General features: G+C 32.4%; 1 protein-coding gene across 1 annotated transcript in view; it reads left to right on the forward strand.

The window, feature by feature from the left end:
• Nucleotides 1-363: 363 nt before the first annotated feature.
• Nucleotides 364-18,168, forward strand: part of LOC114332922 (uracil phosphoribosyltransferase homolog) — a 36,625-nt gene continuing 18,820 nt past the window's right edge. The window contains exons 1-2 of the mRNA XM_028282712.2: nucleotides 364-605; nucleotides 2,259-2,571. Coding sequence (XP_028138513.1) covers nucleotides 487-605; nucleotides 2,259-2,571 — 432 coding nt within the window. The 5' untranslated portion in view covers nucleotides 364-486. The remainder of the gene's footprint in view (nucleotides 606-2,258; nucleotides 2,572-18,168) is intronic.

The following is an 18,168-nucleotide window of genomic DNA, read 5'->3' on the forward strand; positions in this document are numbered from 1 at the left end:
CCATGTAACACACAAAACAGATAAATATTACAATAAATAATAGTATAAGTATAAATAAATAAACACAAAGTTTGTTTACCGTTCGTATAATTTATAGGCTATGTTGTTGAATTAGAATTAAGTCATTGTTTACTCTTTCTACTCATGCGCAAAAATTCCGCTACGTCGATCTATAAATTGACATAATATTTTCTTCCGTCTCCAGTCCGTTTCTTACGTCTACGTCTACGCTACGTCAAACTATAAATCCAACTTAAGGCATGTCTAAGGTATGACCACCTTTAGATAACCTAGAAGCTAAAATGACACGGAACACACAGATCACCTACCTCACGGAACATGAATATTTGCAATTGACAAAAAATAGAAGAAGAAGAAATACTTAAACAAAATATAACCTAAATTTCTAATTTTAAAGATTAAATAAAAAAACAAAGTTATTTCTATCTTAATTTTAAGCGGTCCAGGTCCAATTAAAAAAGCAACATGGGTAGTCAAGACCAGGAAGCTTGCAATGGTTTCGAATTTTATAAAACATATAAAGGCCTGCATGTACTACAAGCTCATGATCAAATCAAAGAACTTCAGACAATTTTAAGGGATAGGTAAATATCACAGTATTCTGGATGCAATACAAATAGAATGGGTTCCATCTGAAATTGTATATTTTGCATTATATATTTGATTCGAAATTTTACCTGGTATAAAATAATTATTGTTTATTTTTCTTTTTTTTTTTTTCAAATACTTAATCTTATATGGACCTCCATTAGTTGTAGATTAGAGCTGTATCAAACAGCATGTATTCGTTACTGGTTAACTGGTACCTTACCAGACTCGAAGTAAGGAAACGTTACTCCGGCATTCATTAATTACTCATATCAAAGATTTCTTTAAAATATTTGAATTTTTTATATTAGGTTTGTTCTAGCAAACAGTCAAACTAGTCAGAAACTGTCAGCAAACAGTTGTTCAGTGAGAGAACATAATACAGTCACCAGTGCTATCCCCTCTACTCACGCTGGTCAACTATTCGTTGATGGTTTCAAACTGTTTGAAACTGATGCTAGAACAAACCTATTAATTTAAGTTAGTTAGTTAGTTACTTAGTTTTTGTGTTAATAAATTATTTCCCATATTATTGTTGTATTTTAAATTTAAATTATATCCAATTTATCTTTAAAATAAATCTAAATTTATATAAACATGTGACTAGTTCAATATATTGTCTGTGTCTTTCTAATACCTTGTAACCCCAAAATTACGATTGTTCGGGAGACAAGAAAAACTATTGCTATTCATACTCTCAGCAATGGGGATATGAGCTATTAGAAAACCCATTTAATAATAAGTAATGAAGTATGGCTGTATAATTTAAGGGAAACACCAAATAGCGATAAAGGTATTTATTGATGGAACCGACACTAGGGTAAAGTTTTACCCCGGGAGAACTTTGAATACTGACTGTTACGCGCTTAGTTGAGGACTGATCAAGACTGAATTTAAAGGCACTTCTGGCCTGGTTGACGTGATTCTTGAGAATGATTCTAAATGTGTATTCTTTATCAGCGGTGGCACTTAGTATTGGGGTCAGGCCACGCGTTGAGTATATTTACAAATATTGAGAACAAAGAAATATATTTGATCATCAAATTAAATAATGCAATTGCCCGAATTATTGTTTACAATTTACAATTCGTGAACTAAATTAGAGACCCGTACATGTAATTATATAAAAACAAATTGCTTCATGTCATATACGGGGTGACAAAATATACTGTTCAACATCGAATATGAATAATGAATGTTTGATATTGGACAATGGCTCACAAGCCTTTTTGAACATGTGAGTTTAGCTTTACATTATACAAATTTGTAAAAAACGAATTTTTCAATTTTTGTGGGTTACTAGGTATTAGAACGACACAGAATTGGTGTATTTAGATATTTTGTATGTGTTGTAATCCAATAAGATACTTGATGCTGTTATCAAAAGTAACAAGTAACGATAGGATAGTAACGAGTAATAAATGTTCAAGTAATGAATACATAATGGATACATAATCCCTCCTTACTTTTACAGCGTTAGTGCAGATACAATTTCTCACGAACCACCCTACAATCAGTGAGCTGTACTTTATTTTGCGTTAATTGCGCAATTAGTACATACCTATATTGCTAATTGGCTAAATAACAGCATTTTTTGGAAATATATTTTTTTCATGGAACATCTTTAAGGTGAATATTATATTTTTTAGAAATACCACTAGAAGTGACTTCAAGTTTTATGCTGATCGTTTAATTAGACTTGTAATAGAAGATAGTTTAAATCAATTACCATTTACAGACTGTGATGTAATTACTCCTACAGGAGCTAAGTATGATGGATTGAAGTATAAATCTGGCAATTGTGGTGTTTCAATTGTTAGATCTGGAGAAGCAATGGAACAGGGTTTAAGAGATTGTTGCAGAAGTATTAGAATAGGAAAGATTTTAGTAGAATCAGATTTAGATACTCATGAAGCTAAAGTTGTTTATGCTAGATTCCCAGAAGATATTTGCCAAAGGCATGTAAGTATCATTATCAGAAAAATTAGATCATTTGTAACATTTTGGTTTTTTCTTCCATTTTGAATTTAGGTTATTTCTGTAGTGGTATGGCACAACTTGATATGTCCAATTTTGGCCAAGATGAGATTATTTGCTTGATCTGATATTTAAGTAACATTTCTTCAAGTTGGTAGAATTTGGTATGTCTACCGTGAAGGTAAAACCCTTAAAGGTATGTGGAGATATGTGCACAGGCACTTCCCGCCGTGTACGCCATGTGATCTTGGCACTGAAAGAAGTTGGATCATGTGCGCATCGTTTGTGTCCCACTTGAAAACACGTACTAACACATACTAATCTAACAAACTCGTACCGCACACATGACGTGAAGTGTTCGGCGCGCATATCTATATGTACCTTAAGAATGAGAATGACAATATGATATGTCAGCTGTGGTACTTACTAGGTATGGCAGAACTTGATATGTTACTTGATTTCTTATGTTGATTACTTATTGTTACTGAGTTGGCAAAACATGATTCAAACTGTCAAAATCCCTACTGAAAAATTAGGCTAGATAGACATATCAACTATTGCAATAACGCTACAGATTTTGCCCAGTAAATAACTGTTTTGGAGTGTAATTCTCAGGGTCAACTCTGAATTTCATGAACATTGGTTGCAGGTTCTACTTACCGTCAACTTCAAAGTTGGACTTGCGCCGTTGGTTGCTTTTACTTGAGGCTGAAAGTCACCCCTACTTGAGGGTGAAAAAACACATTTAAATTAAGTCCGGAAATGGATAAACTCACTAATTCTAAGTAACTTTTGTTCTATAGAGTTTCTTAACTCAATATTTAATTAAGTCAATAGTTTTTGAGTTATCTGATATTGAATATGTTTATATTTTACCATAAAAACCACGTTTCCAGGCAGTTTTTCACAAATAACTGAAAAAAGTAGTTTATCAATTATTTTATCGAAAAAAATATTCTTAGCAAAAATGTAGCATATAAAAAAAACGAAAGAAATGGTGTACATATTCATGAAGTCTATAGGTCTAGTAAAAGGAAAGTTATAGCTCATGAAAAATATGTTCTTATTCATCCCATTCCAAATTGAATATTTCAATGTGAAATAACCAAAAAAAAGTGTTTAAAAGAAGCTTTATTTTTATTTTTATTTTTTTTTAAGTTTCTAGCATCAAAATTACCGTATTATGCTCCAAATAAAGTTGGCCCCTTTTTTTTGTAAAAAAAAAATCATGAAAATTTCCCCCTATTTAGCACTCTAAATAAAATTAATCGTTACTGCTTTACCATTTACTTTATACAGGGTGTTTCATTAATAATTGTCCATATAGTAACTGGCGAAACCTTAGTACAAAATATGAAGATTTATCCTAAAACACTTAAATAAAATGTGGTTCCTTACTCAGTTACAGGGTGTTTTATCTAAAAATTTAAAAACAATTTTTGCCCAGCATTTTTAAACTATTCGACGTATCTTTTTCATACTTGGCAGAAAGTGCGACTACTATACATCCTACTAAATTATGATAAACAAACGTTTCTAGCTACTACCAGAGGCATACAGCAGGGATAGTAAATTTTTGACCCTTCTCAAATTCTACGCCACTGGAGGAATTATTATTTTAGTGCCATTTTTAGATTGTCTAATACTTTCTACATAAATAATATACTCCTCATTGGTAACGATCAAGTCATTAGTTTTCGAGATATTTGAAGTTAAATAGGAAACGACACAGTTATTTTGATTAATTTATGGTATGATTCATATGATTAAAATTTAAAAATTATTTGTACCTAGTACTTTAAAACCATTTGGCGTATCCTTATCATACTTGGCAGAAAGTGTAAGTACTGTACACCCTACTAATTTAAGATAAATAGACGTTTCTAGCTACTACCAGAGGCGTACGGCAGGGGATAGTGGCGGTTTACCCTTCCCAAATTCTACGCCACTGACGAAATTGGTATTTTAGTGTAATTCTTTTATTTTTCAATACTTTTTATGTAAATAATATACTCTTCATTCGTAACGATAAATTGATTAGTTTTCGAGATATTTGAAATTAAAAATAAAGCGACACAATACATTAATAAAAATAACCGTGTCGTTTCATTTTTAACTTCAAAGATCTCGAAAACTAATGACTTTATCGTTACGAATGAAGAGTATATTATTTTCATAGAAACTATTGGAGAATCCAAAAATTGAACTAAAATAGCAATTCCGCCAGTGGCGTAGAATTTGGAAAGGATCTTTCCCCGTCGTACGCCTCTGGTAATAGACAGAAACGTTTGTTTAACATAATTTAGTAGTTTGTACAGTATCTGTACTTCCTACCAAGTATGAAAAGAATACGTCGAATAGTTTTAAAATGCTGATCAAAAATAGTTTTTAAATTTTTAGATAAAACACCCTGTAACTCAGTAAGGAACCACATTTTATTTAAGTGTTTTAGGTTAAATATTCGTATTTTGTGCTAAGGTTTCTTCAGTTACTATATGGACAACCCTGTATATCTATGCATTGGAATATGTATATCTACAGAACAATTAGCCTAATGAGCCACTTACTCAAAACGTTTCTGAAAGTGATACATGGAGAATATATAAAAAATGCGAAGAACAGGTATCATGGACTCAGTTTGGATTCCGCGATGTCTTAGGCACCCGAGAGGCTCTATTCGCTGTCCAAGTGCTTATGCAAAGATGCAGGGATGTTGACTGTGACGTGTATATTTGTTTTATCGACTACAAAAAGGCGTTTGATAGTGTAAAACATGATAAACTCATAAACATCTTGAAAGAAGCGGAGTAGATGATAGAGACTTGAGAATCATATATAATTTGTATTACAACCAAACTGCCAATATTAAAGTGGACACAAGCGCCGACTACGTGAGTGCTGCGGGGACCGCGCTCCGGACAGGTAAATCTGTCCGGTGCGAAGCACCGGACGCCGATGGAGTTGAATTTTCGGTCGCCGCACGATACATGGAGAGGAAATTTTCAAGGCTGCCGTCTGACGATCTCCCATTATACCATGAAACCCCGTCTCGCCCGCACGCCCGCCCACTCCACGCGCTGCGGGTTGAATTCTCGGACGTCGTTCACTTGCTCGTTCTATGTGTTTATTCTATGTTACAAGACAAGAGCAGTCGAATATATTCCAATTTATCACGCATTCTGTTTACGGTGCGTTTTTTTTTGTGAGGGGACGTGCCATCACTGTTCATAGATTAAGGCAGGTAAGTACAAAGGGGAAATAACTGAAGCGTTTATTTGAAAAACAACACTTGTCCAAGAATTAAAATTTTGGCAAATCAAGAAAAACTGCCCAGCTTCAATTTATTTCAAATCTTACTTTTACTAAGATATTCATTGGAAGGAATGTGGATATCAAAATAATTGTACAAGTTGATTTCATATTTTTATTGATATATTAAACAAAAATCAGTAGAAACGTAGCAAAATATATCATCTATATTATTCATAATATTAGAGGTATTGTGTTGAACAGTTTCTGCCATGCTGAACTAGTTTTCTATTACAAAAGAAACAAACATCACCTGTTATTAACAAAGAACGCACACAACTGATAAATTTATAGACAAAATCATTCACGCTTAGCGATGACCGTTGATTAAGATGGGACAATTGTTGCTTTTACAACATACCGCTTGGACATCTGTTGTTTTTCTAAAACTATCCGAATATTCTATGTAGTTTACTCCGGACATTTGGGATTTTTACACAACTGAATGTGTGAGATCGATAAAAAAACTATCAAATTTGCAAAAAATGGACATGCGTTGTTTTTCAAATAAACGCTTCAATTGTGTATTAAAATGCTTTTGTTTTGTGATAACAAGAATGAAGTGTGAAATTTCCATTCTAGATTGCTGATCACTAGAAATGGATAAGTTCATAATACGTACTCCGATACAAACTCATCAGGCTACAAGGAATGAAAAACCTGTTCCAGTTCCATCGACATCTGTTGAGAGTTACAATGGTAGTAAAACCATAACGTCTAGTGGAAAGAAGGGCAGACAGTTTCGTGACACGTGGATTGTCACTTATCCATGGATAACATGACAGTACACTCGATAAAATTTTTTGTACTATTTTCAAAACAGCAGCCGCATTGAAGCTGCCAATAGCATCGACTGGAATAAATTCGCAGAAAGTCTTATTAACTTACGTTACAGAAGGTTTCAACTCGTGGGGTAAAGCGTTAGAGAGATTCAAGGATCACGAAAAGTCAGAATTTCACAGACATTCGGCGCTATCATTGAGACAGAACGATCAAGGCGTGAACGTCGCAAATATGTTGTCAAAGTCTAAATTGGAAGACATGACCGATGCAAGAAAATGTCTTCTCACAATATTTTCCACTATTAAATACTTGACTGTTCAGGGTATTGCCGTCAGAGGACACTTCGATAGTACATCAAACTACAATAATCTGCTACGAGCTAGCGGTATTCCAGAACTGCAATCTTGGTTGGGCAGAACAGGATATAAAAGGTTATCTCATGATATTTCGAATGAAGTAATGTCCATTTTATCGAATGCTGTTCAGAGAATTATTCATGATCGTGGCCGTTCGCAAGATTTTTTTTTCAATAATTGCTGACGAAACATCAGATATTTCAGTGAGCGAACAAATGTCTTTCTGCTTGTGAAGCGTGAATGCTTCCTTGGAAGTTGAAGAATATTATTTCATCGGTGTGTACGAGACTGAATCCACAACTACAGATGTTCTCTATAACATGATTAGAGATCTTTTATTACGTTGTCGATTGGAGATTGGCAATTGTCGCGGACAGTGCTACGACGGCGCAGCGAATATGAGTGGATGTGTCAATGGTGTTCAAAAAAAAATTCTTCTCGATGAGCCACGTGCTATATATGTGCACTGTCACGTTCATAGAGTGAATCTAGTCGTTCAAGATTCCTTAAAAAAAATCTTGCATGTCCGTGATTTCCTCTCTGATATAAAGGACATTATCATTTTCATTCGAGATTCTCCGAAAAGACTCAGCCATTTCAAGCTATTTCAAGGCTCAGATAAATCTCCAGCTCTTCGCCCATTTTGTCCCACTCGCTGGTGTGTGAGGGTTGAATCTTTGAAGAGTTTCTTAAAAAATCGCAGCCAAGCGATGGAGGATCAAAAGCTAGCGGATTCCTCAACAAAATTTCGGATTTCGGATTTTACTTCCTTCTTAAGTCTATAATATTTATATTCGAAAGAATAGAGACTTGAACACGATCCTGCAAGGACAAGCACTTGATTTTAATAAAGCAACCAAACAAGTAGATACTGTGAAAACGTCTTTGATGTCGATTCGCAATGAAGGGAGGTATGATGAATTGTGGAACAATGTTACAACAGAGTCTGAGCAATTGGATTTGAACGAACCAATATTGCCCAAAAGAAGGAAGGTCTCAAGGAAAATAGATGACATGAGACAAACCGAACACAATTTTGACGATGTTTAATAATTTTACCGCCAGATGCACTATGAAATTATTGACATGACAGTGACTAGCTTGACGACAAGATTTGAGTGGGATACATTGAAGCATCTCAGAAGGGTTGAGGCATTTGCGCTGGACAAAGCGGAAAATGGAAATTATATGACATCCTTTTATAAAGAAGACCTCGATGGCGATAGATTGGCCCTTCATAGAAACATGTTCTTGGATATTACATCACAGCGAAATGTCGAACTTGAATCTATACAGGATATAGTGACATATCTGAGGAGTCATAGCGAGCTTTATGATTTATTAGTTTATGAATATATTATGATTTATGAATGAGCTGAATATTTAAAATTCATAAAGTTGTTGCTGGTAATACCAGTCTCATCATGTACGGCCGAAAGATCTTTCTCGTCATTGAGAAGATTGAAATCATTCTTAAGATCAACAATGAGCCAGAAGAGATTAAATGATGTAATGATACTGAATGTTCATGGCGACATGGTGGAAAATCTCGATTTGGAACTGAACTGCAATGAATTCATCAAACGGTCCTCTGTTAGGATGAACTCTTTCTCATTGTTCGATCCTAGAGAAAAATGAAATATAATATTTTACAGCCATTGTCTGTTGTCTTATCATGTTTTATTGACTAATGGCAGTTTTGTGAATTAATTTTTTTTATTAGTGTAATGTTGATCATATCGTGTTTATGTTTTTCGTAGATATAGGATAAAGGTATGTTTATCAGTTTATCTATCTTTATATTTTTAATTCAATAAACGTTAATAAATTAGTCGAATATGTTTATTTTCCTGAAAAATTTAGCTGCCCAGCCCACCCTACCTTTTTCAGAACAAAGACAAAAACTTTGAAAATCGAAGGTGAGGTCCACCGGACGGAATTTCTAAAAGTCGGCGCCGCTGAAAGTGGATGACCAATTGACAGAGGCAGTCTCCATAGATAGAGGAGTGAGGCAAGGATGCATCCTGTCCCCGGTGCTGTTTAATATATACTCTGAATGTATCTTCGAGCAAGCGCTGGGAGAACTACAGGAAGGCGTATTAGTCAATGGAGTGCGTCTGAACAACATTAGATATGCCGACGACACTGTAGTTTTTGCAGACAGTCTAGATGGTTTGCAAAGAATAATGTCGCGCATATCAGATATAAGTAGAAAATACGGGCTTGATATTAATACGAAAAAAACAAAGTAATTTTTAGTCAGTAAGCGTGAAATATTAAATACACAGCTTTTGGTTAACCAACAACTAATTGACAAGGTCTGTAAAGTTAATGATACTCCATTGTTAGGTTATAAACTGTGTTCTTTATTGTCATGCTTCTACCAACTATATAAATAGCAGGCAATACACCTTTCCAATATATGGTGAATGTATTGCCTACCTTACACCTGTCTTCGTAAGTCTAAGTCTAACAAACAAAATAAAAGTTCACATGAACAGAAAACACAACCCAGATTAAACATATTACAACTACATCATATATATTCTTTCAAGTACGAAGGTATACGAGAAGGTCTACCACTACGAGTATATTTTGTATTTCCTTCCTCTCCCCCAACATCACCACTTACACTTTCAGTCTCTGAGTAATCAGTAGTAGCTGTCGAGGTTGAGGGTAGTTCCAGATTTGAGTTACCGAATCTGGGATTTGGATTTACAGAATTTTTAGCAATTGGTATATAACTGTAACTAAGGGTTTTATTCTTATATATACACAAATCGTTTTTAGGATCCTCTGCCGACTTCTCTTGACTAGTATTAAGAATTCTAATGAATTTTCTGTTTCTTACTATTTGTATACCATTAGATAGCTTTATCCTATATGATCTAATATTAACTTTTTGTAAAATTTTTCCCGAATGCCAGAAATTGTCACCCGGTTTGATTTGTACTTTAACCCTGGAATTGATTTGCAAATCAGGAAGTTCTTTAACACCTTTTTTATCAAAATTAATTTTTTGTTTGTATTTATTATCTTCTAAAAATTTATCATATGTGGATGTGTTGAATTGTTTAGTTTTATCATTAGTTAAGTTTGGCATTCGGTCCCTAAGGTCCCTATTCATTAGAATTCTTGCAGGAGTGTCACTATTATTTAAGGGAGTATTTCTTAAATCTAATAACGCTAAATATATGTCCTTGTTTTCGGCAGCACATTTCTGTAAAGTTTTTTTTTAATTGTTTGAATTTGCCTTTCCACGAATCCATTGAATTGTGGATATCTCGGTGAGCTAGTTATATGAGTAAAGTTCCATTTTTTCGTGAAATCTTTAAATATATTACTTGAAAATTCTGGACCATTATCTGTCATTAGTTCTACAGGAATGCCTTGCCTGGAAAATATTGTTTTAAGTGCTAGTATTACATTTTCACTTGTTAAGTTTTTATTTAAATCAATAATCTCAAAAAATGTTGAATAATAATCACAAGCTATTAAAAATACACTGTTTTCAAAATGAAATAAATCACAACCTACTTTATACCATGGTTTTTTTCGTATGAATGAGGAATCATGGGTTCAGGCTTTTGTGAATTTTGAAAAGTTTGACATATGTTACAGTTTAAAATCATGTCCTTTATTTGGTTGTTCATGTGAGGCCAAAAAAAGGATAGGTTCGCTTTATCGATACTTCTTCTCACACCAATGTGACTATAGTGCAGTTTTTCCAAAATTTCCTTCCTAACTGTTTTTGGTACTACTAAAGTTTGGCCTTTAAATATTAAATCTTCTACTAAAGTTAGCTCATCTCTGTATTTGAAATAGGGTTTAATTTCTTCTTGTACTTGTTTATTACGATTAGGCCAACTTGTAAGGATTTGATTTTTTAGCTTTTTAAGTACTGGGTCATTTTTAGTTGCTTCTATTATTTCATCTCTTTTTTGTTTTGAGACATTTACATTTTCCATTATCATGCATACTTGTGCTTTTAATTCTATGTCTATGTTTTCGTTGAATGTTTTGTTTTGGAACGCTGTGGATAATGTATCAGCTAATATTAGATTTTTTCCTGGTTTATATACTAATTCGAATTCATATTTTCTAAGTTGAATAAGTATTCTTTGTAGTCGAGCTGGGCATGTATTCAAAGGTTTCTTTGTTATACTGGTTAACGGTTTGTGGTCTGTTTCCACTACGAATTTTTTTCCAAACACATATTGTGAGAACTTATTAACACCGAACCAGACTGCAAGCAACTCTTTCTCAATTTGCGCATAGCGAGTTTGAGTTTCTGTAAAAGAGCATGAAGAGTGAGCACAAGGCATATTATCCTGTAATAACACTGCGGCCATGCCATATTTAGAGCTATCTACAGAGATAATAGTTAATTTATTTATGTCAAAAAAATTTAGGCAAGGGCCACTACTAATGATTTTCTTAAGGTTATCAAATGCATTACTGTGAATATTAGTCCATTCAAATATTATATCTTTTTTTATCAATTGTCTGAGGGGGGCAGTCTTTTCCGTTAAATTGTTTATAAACTTACCTAGATAAGTAACCATACCTAAGAATCTTTGCACATCCGCTACGTTTTTTGGATAAGGCATGTTTTTTATTGCTTCCACTTTTTCATCATCTGGTTTCAGGCCTTCTGATGTAATTTTATACCCCATGTATTTAACTTCTGAAAGGCCAAACTTACATTTACTTCTGTTAAAACGAATGTTGTTTTCTTCGGCTCTCTTTAAAACTTCTTGCAATCTATTATAATGCTCACTTTCATTGTTGCCAGACACTATAATATCATCAATAAAGACACTTACGCCGTCTATGTCTTGAAAAATCTCAGACATTCTTTCCTGATATACCTCTGGTGCACTGGATAGTCCATAGGGCATTCTAAGGAATATATACCTGCCAAACGGTGTAGAAAAAGTACATAGTTTTGAGCTATCTGCATCCAACTTTATCTGAAGGAAACCTTGAGTAGCGTCTAGGGTGCTAAAAAATTTTGCTCCTGCCAGTTTTTCTATCAGTTCATCAAATGTTGGTAGTTGGAGATAGTGCCTTTTGATAGCGGTATTTAAGTCCTTGGGATCCAAGCAAAGTCTTAAATCTCCATTTTGTTTTCTCACCAAAACGTATGCATTTACCCAGTCTGCAGCATCATCTGCTTTTTCAATTAACCTTTGCCTTACTAAACTATCAAGTGTTATTTTGAACTTTTCTTTAATGGAAAATGGAATTTTTCTAGGGGGATATATTACTGGTTTTGCATCTGGTTTGAGCTCAATATGGTAAGGTTCTTCTAGACAACCTATGCCTTTAAACAGTGAGTTATAATTTGTCAATAATTTATTCACACTATTTGTTTGTTCTATATTTACCATATCAACTCTACTGATTAAATCAAATTCTATGCAGTCTTTTAAACCCAATATTGGACATGTATTTAAATCGATAACATGAAATAAAATAGATTTTTGTTTATTTTTATATTTGCAATTCAACCAACATTCTCCAACTATAGGTAGTAAATTTTTTGAATATGAACTTAAAGTGACTTCAGTATTTCTTATTCTATTTAAATCAAAACCTATTTTATTTAAAATATTTACAAGTATAACATTAGCCATGGAGCCTGAGTCTAATTTAAAATTTATAATGTTACCCTCTACATTTAATTCCTGAGCCCATGTCATTTCTCCATTCTTTGAAATCATATCAATTGCTTCCACATAAACCGCTTTCACTTCTCTTTCACTGTTATCACCCACAGCATAAACACTTCTTCTATCTCTGTTGTTCTTCTTATTGTAGCAGGCTGATGAAAAATGGTTGTAACCTCCACATCTTGCACACACTTTACCATAAGCAGGGCATTTTCTAAAATCATGTTTATATGAACATTTCGGTAAAAGTCTAGGAAAAGTGCATGCTAAATTTGAGGTGAAATTAGAGAAATTTTATTATGTATGCGTTTGTACTCACTTAATAATGCTCTAAAAATTACGATATGTGTATTTCAATGCATATTTTTTATATAATTTCAATTCTCATTTAAAAATTCCTTTTTTAACATAAATTTTCAAATATCCCTCCATCTTGATTGTTTCCTTGTTAATGTCATGTCACTTTTCTACCAATGTTGCCATATTTTCAAAAAATATTATTTCTTGCAAAATTTTGTAAAAATTTAAATATAATAAAATACATATAATTTTGTAAAAAATAAATATTTTATTTTAATTTTGTCTTCACCCGTTATGTTTATATTAGTTTCGATTAGGTTAGGTTTGGTCAGGTTATGTTTTGGTCGCTGAAGATATATATATATATATATATATATATATATATATATATATATATATATATATATATATATATATATATATATATATATATATATATATATATATAAATTACCGTTTTTATAATAATATTCTAAAATGACTAAAACATAACCTGACCAAACCTAACCCAAACTAATCAAAAATAATATATAAAGAAGTTAATAACTGAAAATTAAAGTGACTTATTACCTTTTAAATATTTCTTAGTGACTAAAACATAACCTGACCAAACCTAACCTAAACTAACCGAAACTAATATAAACATAACTGATGAAGACAAAATTAAAACAAAATAATATGTAGTTTTTTCAAAATTATATTATTTATTTTACATTTTTACAAAATTTTGCAAGACAATATTTTTGAAAATATGGCAACATTGGTAGAAAAGTGACATGACATTAAGGACAGAACAATCAAGATGGAGGATATATTTGACAATTCATTTTAAAAACAGAATTTTTAAATGAGAATCACCTTCCAATTGCTGTGCACATCATCTAGACATTATCCAACATTTCTTACATTCTCGGTTATTGTTGCTTTGATGTTGGGTCACCAATTTCTGTCTGAATTCTCCCCTTACATCTCTTGAGGGTTTTTTGTTTACTTTATCTACATTTAAGTCGCTCGTACCTGCCTCCATGTAACTGAGTATAGCCATATTACGTTCTTTAGTCTTTTCTATGATAACTGCTTTCTTTATAACTTCTTCTAATGTTTTTAAATCATCTTGTAGGAGTTTTTCTCTAATTTCATTAGATTTTATACCACAAATTAAAATATCTTTAACTAGGCTCTCCCTTAGTTGATGTAGTTCACAGTGTAATAATATATTTTTCACTCTTACACTAAATTGCTCAATACTTTCAAACTCTGTTTGCTTACTGGTTAATAGTCGATGTCTTTCATAGGTTAAATTCTTCTTTGGTGTAAAGTGGTTATCATATTTTGTAAGTAAAACTTCTAGATTATTTTTTTTTCGTCTAAGAATGTGAATGTATTATAAATTCTCATTCCTTCGTCACCTATTAACGGTAACAACAGGGCACATTGAGTCTCTTGTGCCTTTTTTGAAATCTCGGTTGCCACGAGGTAAGTTGTGAATCGCTGTTTCCAGAATTTCCAATTTTCGGAGACATTCCCTGACATCTCCGTAGGAGGTACGCCTTGAAAGTCCATGTTTACTATAATTATTACTGATTTATCTTCTTTATTAATTTTATTTTATATATTTTTTGTCGCAGCGCCATGTAAAGTTAATGATACTACATTGTTAGGTTATAAACTGTGTTCTTTATTGTCATGCTTCTACCAACTATATAAATAGCAGGCAATACACCTTTCCAACATATGGTGAATGTATTCACCTTTCTATTATCACCTTTCTATTATTCACCCATATATTAACCTTACAGGGTCGACAGCTACACATACCTTGGTACCAACATAAACAGCCAGTGGGACCACTCAAGTGAAATAAAACAACACATAGGAAAAGCGAGATCAGCGTTCATAATTTATTTACGGGCAATTTAGAAAATATTACAAAAAAAAATATTACAAAGACAAAAGCAAAAACATAAACAGTGTCAACACAAAGAACAAATATTACAATATCTATTGGATAACAAGGCTAATAAGTTAAAGAAAAAAAAACGTTACGATATAAAAAACAAAGTTTAAACTTAAAAATTGCTGATAGAAATTATATCATTAACATTGTATGTTCAACAAATAGTGTTTGAATCTATCCAAGGAATTGCAGAATGATGAAGTTTCTTTTCAGAAGCCACGATTTACCTCTTGCTACCAAAATCTGTATCATAAGATGCTATGTATTTTCTACGTTATTATACGGAGTAGAGGCCTGGACACTTTCCGAGGCTTCTTTGAGAAAACTCGAGGCATTCGAGATGTGGTGTTACAGGCGCATTTTGAGAATTCCGTGCGGTGGATCGTGTGACTAATGTTGAGGTTCTACGTAGAATAAGCAAGGAATGCGAGATTATTAACACAATCAAAAAGCGCAAACTAGAATATCTTGGCCATGCTATGAGGAATGAACAGAGATATGGCTTGTTGCAACTCATTCTTCAAGGCAAGGTATTTGGAAAGAGAGGACCTGGGAGAAGAAGAATATCTTGGCTTCAAAACCTGAGAAAGTGGTTTAATACATCGACAACCGGAATATTCAGAATAGCAGCAAGCAAAGTTAGGATAGCCATGTTGATCGCCAACATCCGGAACGGATAGGCACCTTAAGAAGAAAAAGAAGATCTATGTATTGTTTATAGGATCTATAAGTTTGACCAGTTGAAAGTGCTTATTTTTGAAAAAATTGTATTTATTGCAAAAAAATTCCAAAAATTTTGAAAAACTGTTTTTAAAAAAAAACTTAAAAAGTATGAGTGATACAAAAAATTTCAAAAAGTAAAAAAAAATATTAGGTTTTGCTGTTGTAAATAGTTTAGTATTATTTTGTTTCTCTGTTAAGATAAAAATTGGTTAAGATATGGCTATTCAAATTTTGCATACACTCGAGATTAGTGACTTGTTCAAGCCCTTTCAACTACAACCCTCTCAAAAATAAGCAGTTTGAACCAGTGAATCTTACAGATAGTTTAAAAAATACGTAAGTAAAGTAAATTGTTTGTAAAACGGTAACAATTAATTTCATTTGCTGTGCTAAATAGGGGGAGATTTTCACGATTCTTTTTACCAAAAAAAAAAAAAGAGGCCAACTGTATTTTGAGCATAACTCGCTTAGTTTTGATGCTAGAAACTTTTATAAAAAAATAAAAATAAAATTTTTTCCATCTACTTCTACCGAAAGTATACATTTCCTGACCTGATTGTAGGGAGCAAAGTTGTACTTTTACTCCCTATGGAGTAAAAGTAAAAGTGACGTCACGGTATGTCATTGATAAAATAACTTATTGATGCCCTATACAATATTTTATTTTATATTATGTAAGTATCTGTACATTTTAACGTTTATTTATAGAATACCTTGTATTTAACAATGTTTACATTATTTGACTTATATTTGACAGTTGACAGTTATATTGTACCTACTTGTTAGTTTTAGTTCTGTAATAAATTTTGTTAGTTAGTTACATAAATAATTTCAAAATGAAAAAATGACTTGTTATTTGAGGGAGGTGGAAAAATCATTGGTATAACATGGGAGTAAAATGCCTTTTCCTCCCTTGAATGATTACTTCATTCTTGGGAGAAAAAGTAGCACTTTGCTCCCTTGTTATACAAATAGCGCAATACACAAATTTTTTTAGGTTTAACACTTTAAGAAACACTTTAAAAAGTTTCATTGGGTTTTTCCTGAAAAGTGCTTCATTTTTTGGTTATTTGATGAATTAGAACGAATTTTTCATGAGCTACAACTTTGCTTTTGCTGAGGCTATAGACTTCACGAATAGACAATTTTTTTTTCGTTTTTTTTTGTACCTATGCTACATTTTTGCCAAGAATATTTTTATCCATAAAATACTTACCTACTTTTTGAGTTATTTGTGGAAAACCATATGAAAACGTGGTTTTTTTGGTGAAATATAAACATATTCAATGTCAAATAACTCGAAAAGTATTAAGAGGCTACAGTAGCGATCAACAGGTAGCAACAAACGCGTTCCAAGATTGCGGCTCTAATTTTGAATATTTTGTCGAGATATTTGGCACACATATTCGTAATATAATCAATAATGGCCCAATTTCAGAAATATGTTAGTACGTGGAAATTACTCTATAACTAAATAAAATATTGAAAAAAGGAGCCTGTACCGCCATTAAGAAGAAAAAAAAATAAACTTTCGTCAAATAAACTTTTTTATCCCATGCCTAGATTTTGTGTAATCTTGGAACTACTAATTTTTTTTTATTTCTAACAAGAAATCGAACATATTATAACTAAATAACTAATTAGGCAACATAGAGAAATTATCACTGTCATTTTGACAAACCTGCGTCAGATTTTCTCTAATCTGTTCTGTCATCTTTATCGATATCTGTTCAGTGCAGTAGTGTGTTAATTTAAGAATTCGTTTTTGTTGTTTCATAGGAAAGTAGTGTTTATTGATAGTTAATTTATTATATATTTGTTGTTGTTGTATAAGTTGTTGGCCTCTTTGAAAGAATAGATTGTTATTAATTGTGAGTTTTAGTTATATGTAGGTAGGTAAGTATATTTTACGTAAAAATATTTCGAATTCTAATGCAAGTATATAAAGTTTTAGGAGAATTTTTTTTTCTAAAAATATTATCAATAGTTTAACAAAATGGAAAAAGTAAATCAAACAAAAAATAAAGTGAAACCTTCCAAGAAAAAGTCCATTAAAAACCGTGCCAAAATTATGCGAAAATCTAAATTTGTTTCGCTTTACAACAAAAAATGATTATTTATTATTGCTTTATTATTAGATATTTCATGCAAATACCTTTCTAAATACCTATCTTAACATAAAATTTTCACCCATTGTGGCTTATTTTTATAAATATCTATTTATTAATAATAAAATCGTTTTCTATTACTTCCATTTAGCGCGACTATGATATTGTCAAAATATTAATCTTAGATAATAGTGTAGGAAACAGAGGTTGAACGTTGCAAAATGGACACAAGTCCGGTTTTATTTTTTTTCTGGTATATCAAGGGGTGCTTATTATAAGACTAACTTTTTCTGAAAAAATTTCGCCCCGGAACTCCCCTTTTCATCCCTTTAAAGGGGGTAATTTGTGGTTTTTGCGGAACGTAGCCCTTC

The sequence above is a fragment of the Diabrotica virgifera genome, chromosome 1 (genome assembly GCF_917563875.1).
Source record: "Diabrotica virgifera virgifera chromosome 1, PGI_DIABVI_V3a".
In the NCBI taxonomy this organism is placed as follows: Eukaryota; Metazoa; Arthropoda; class Insecta; order Coleoptera; family Chrysomelidae; genus Diabrotica; species Diabrotica virgifera.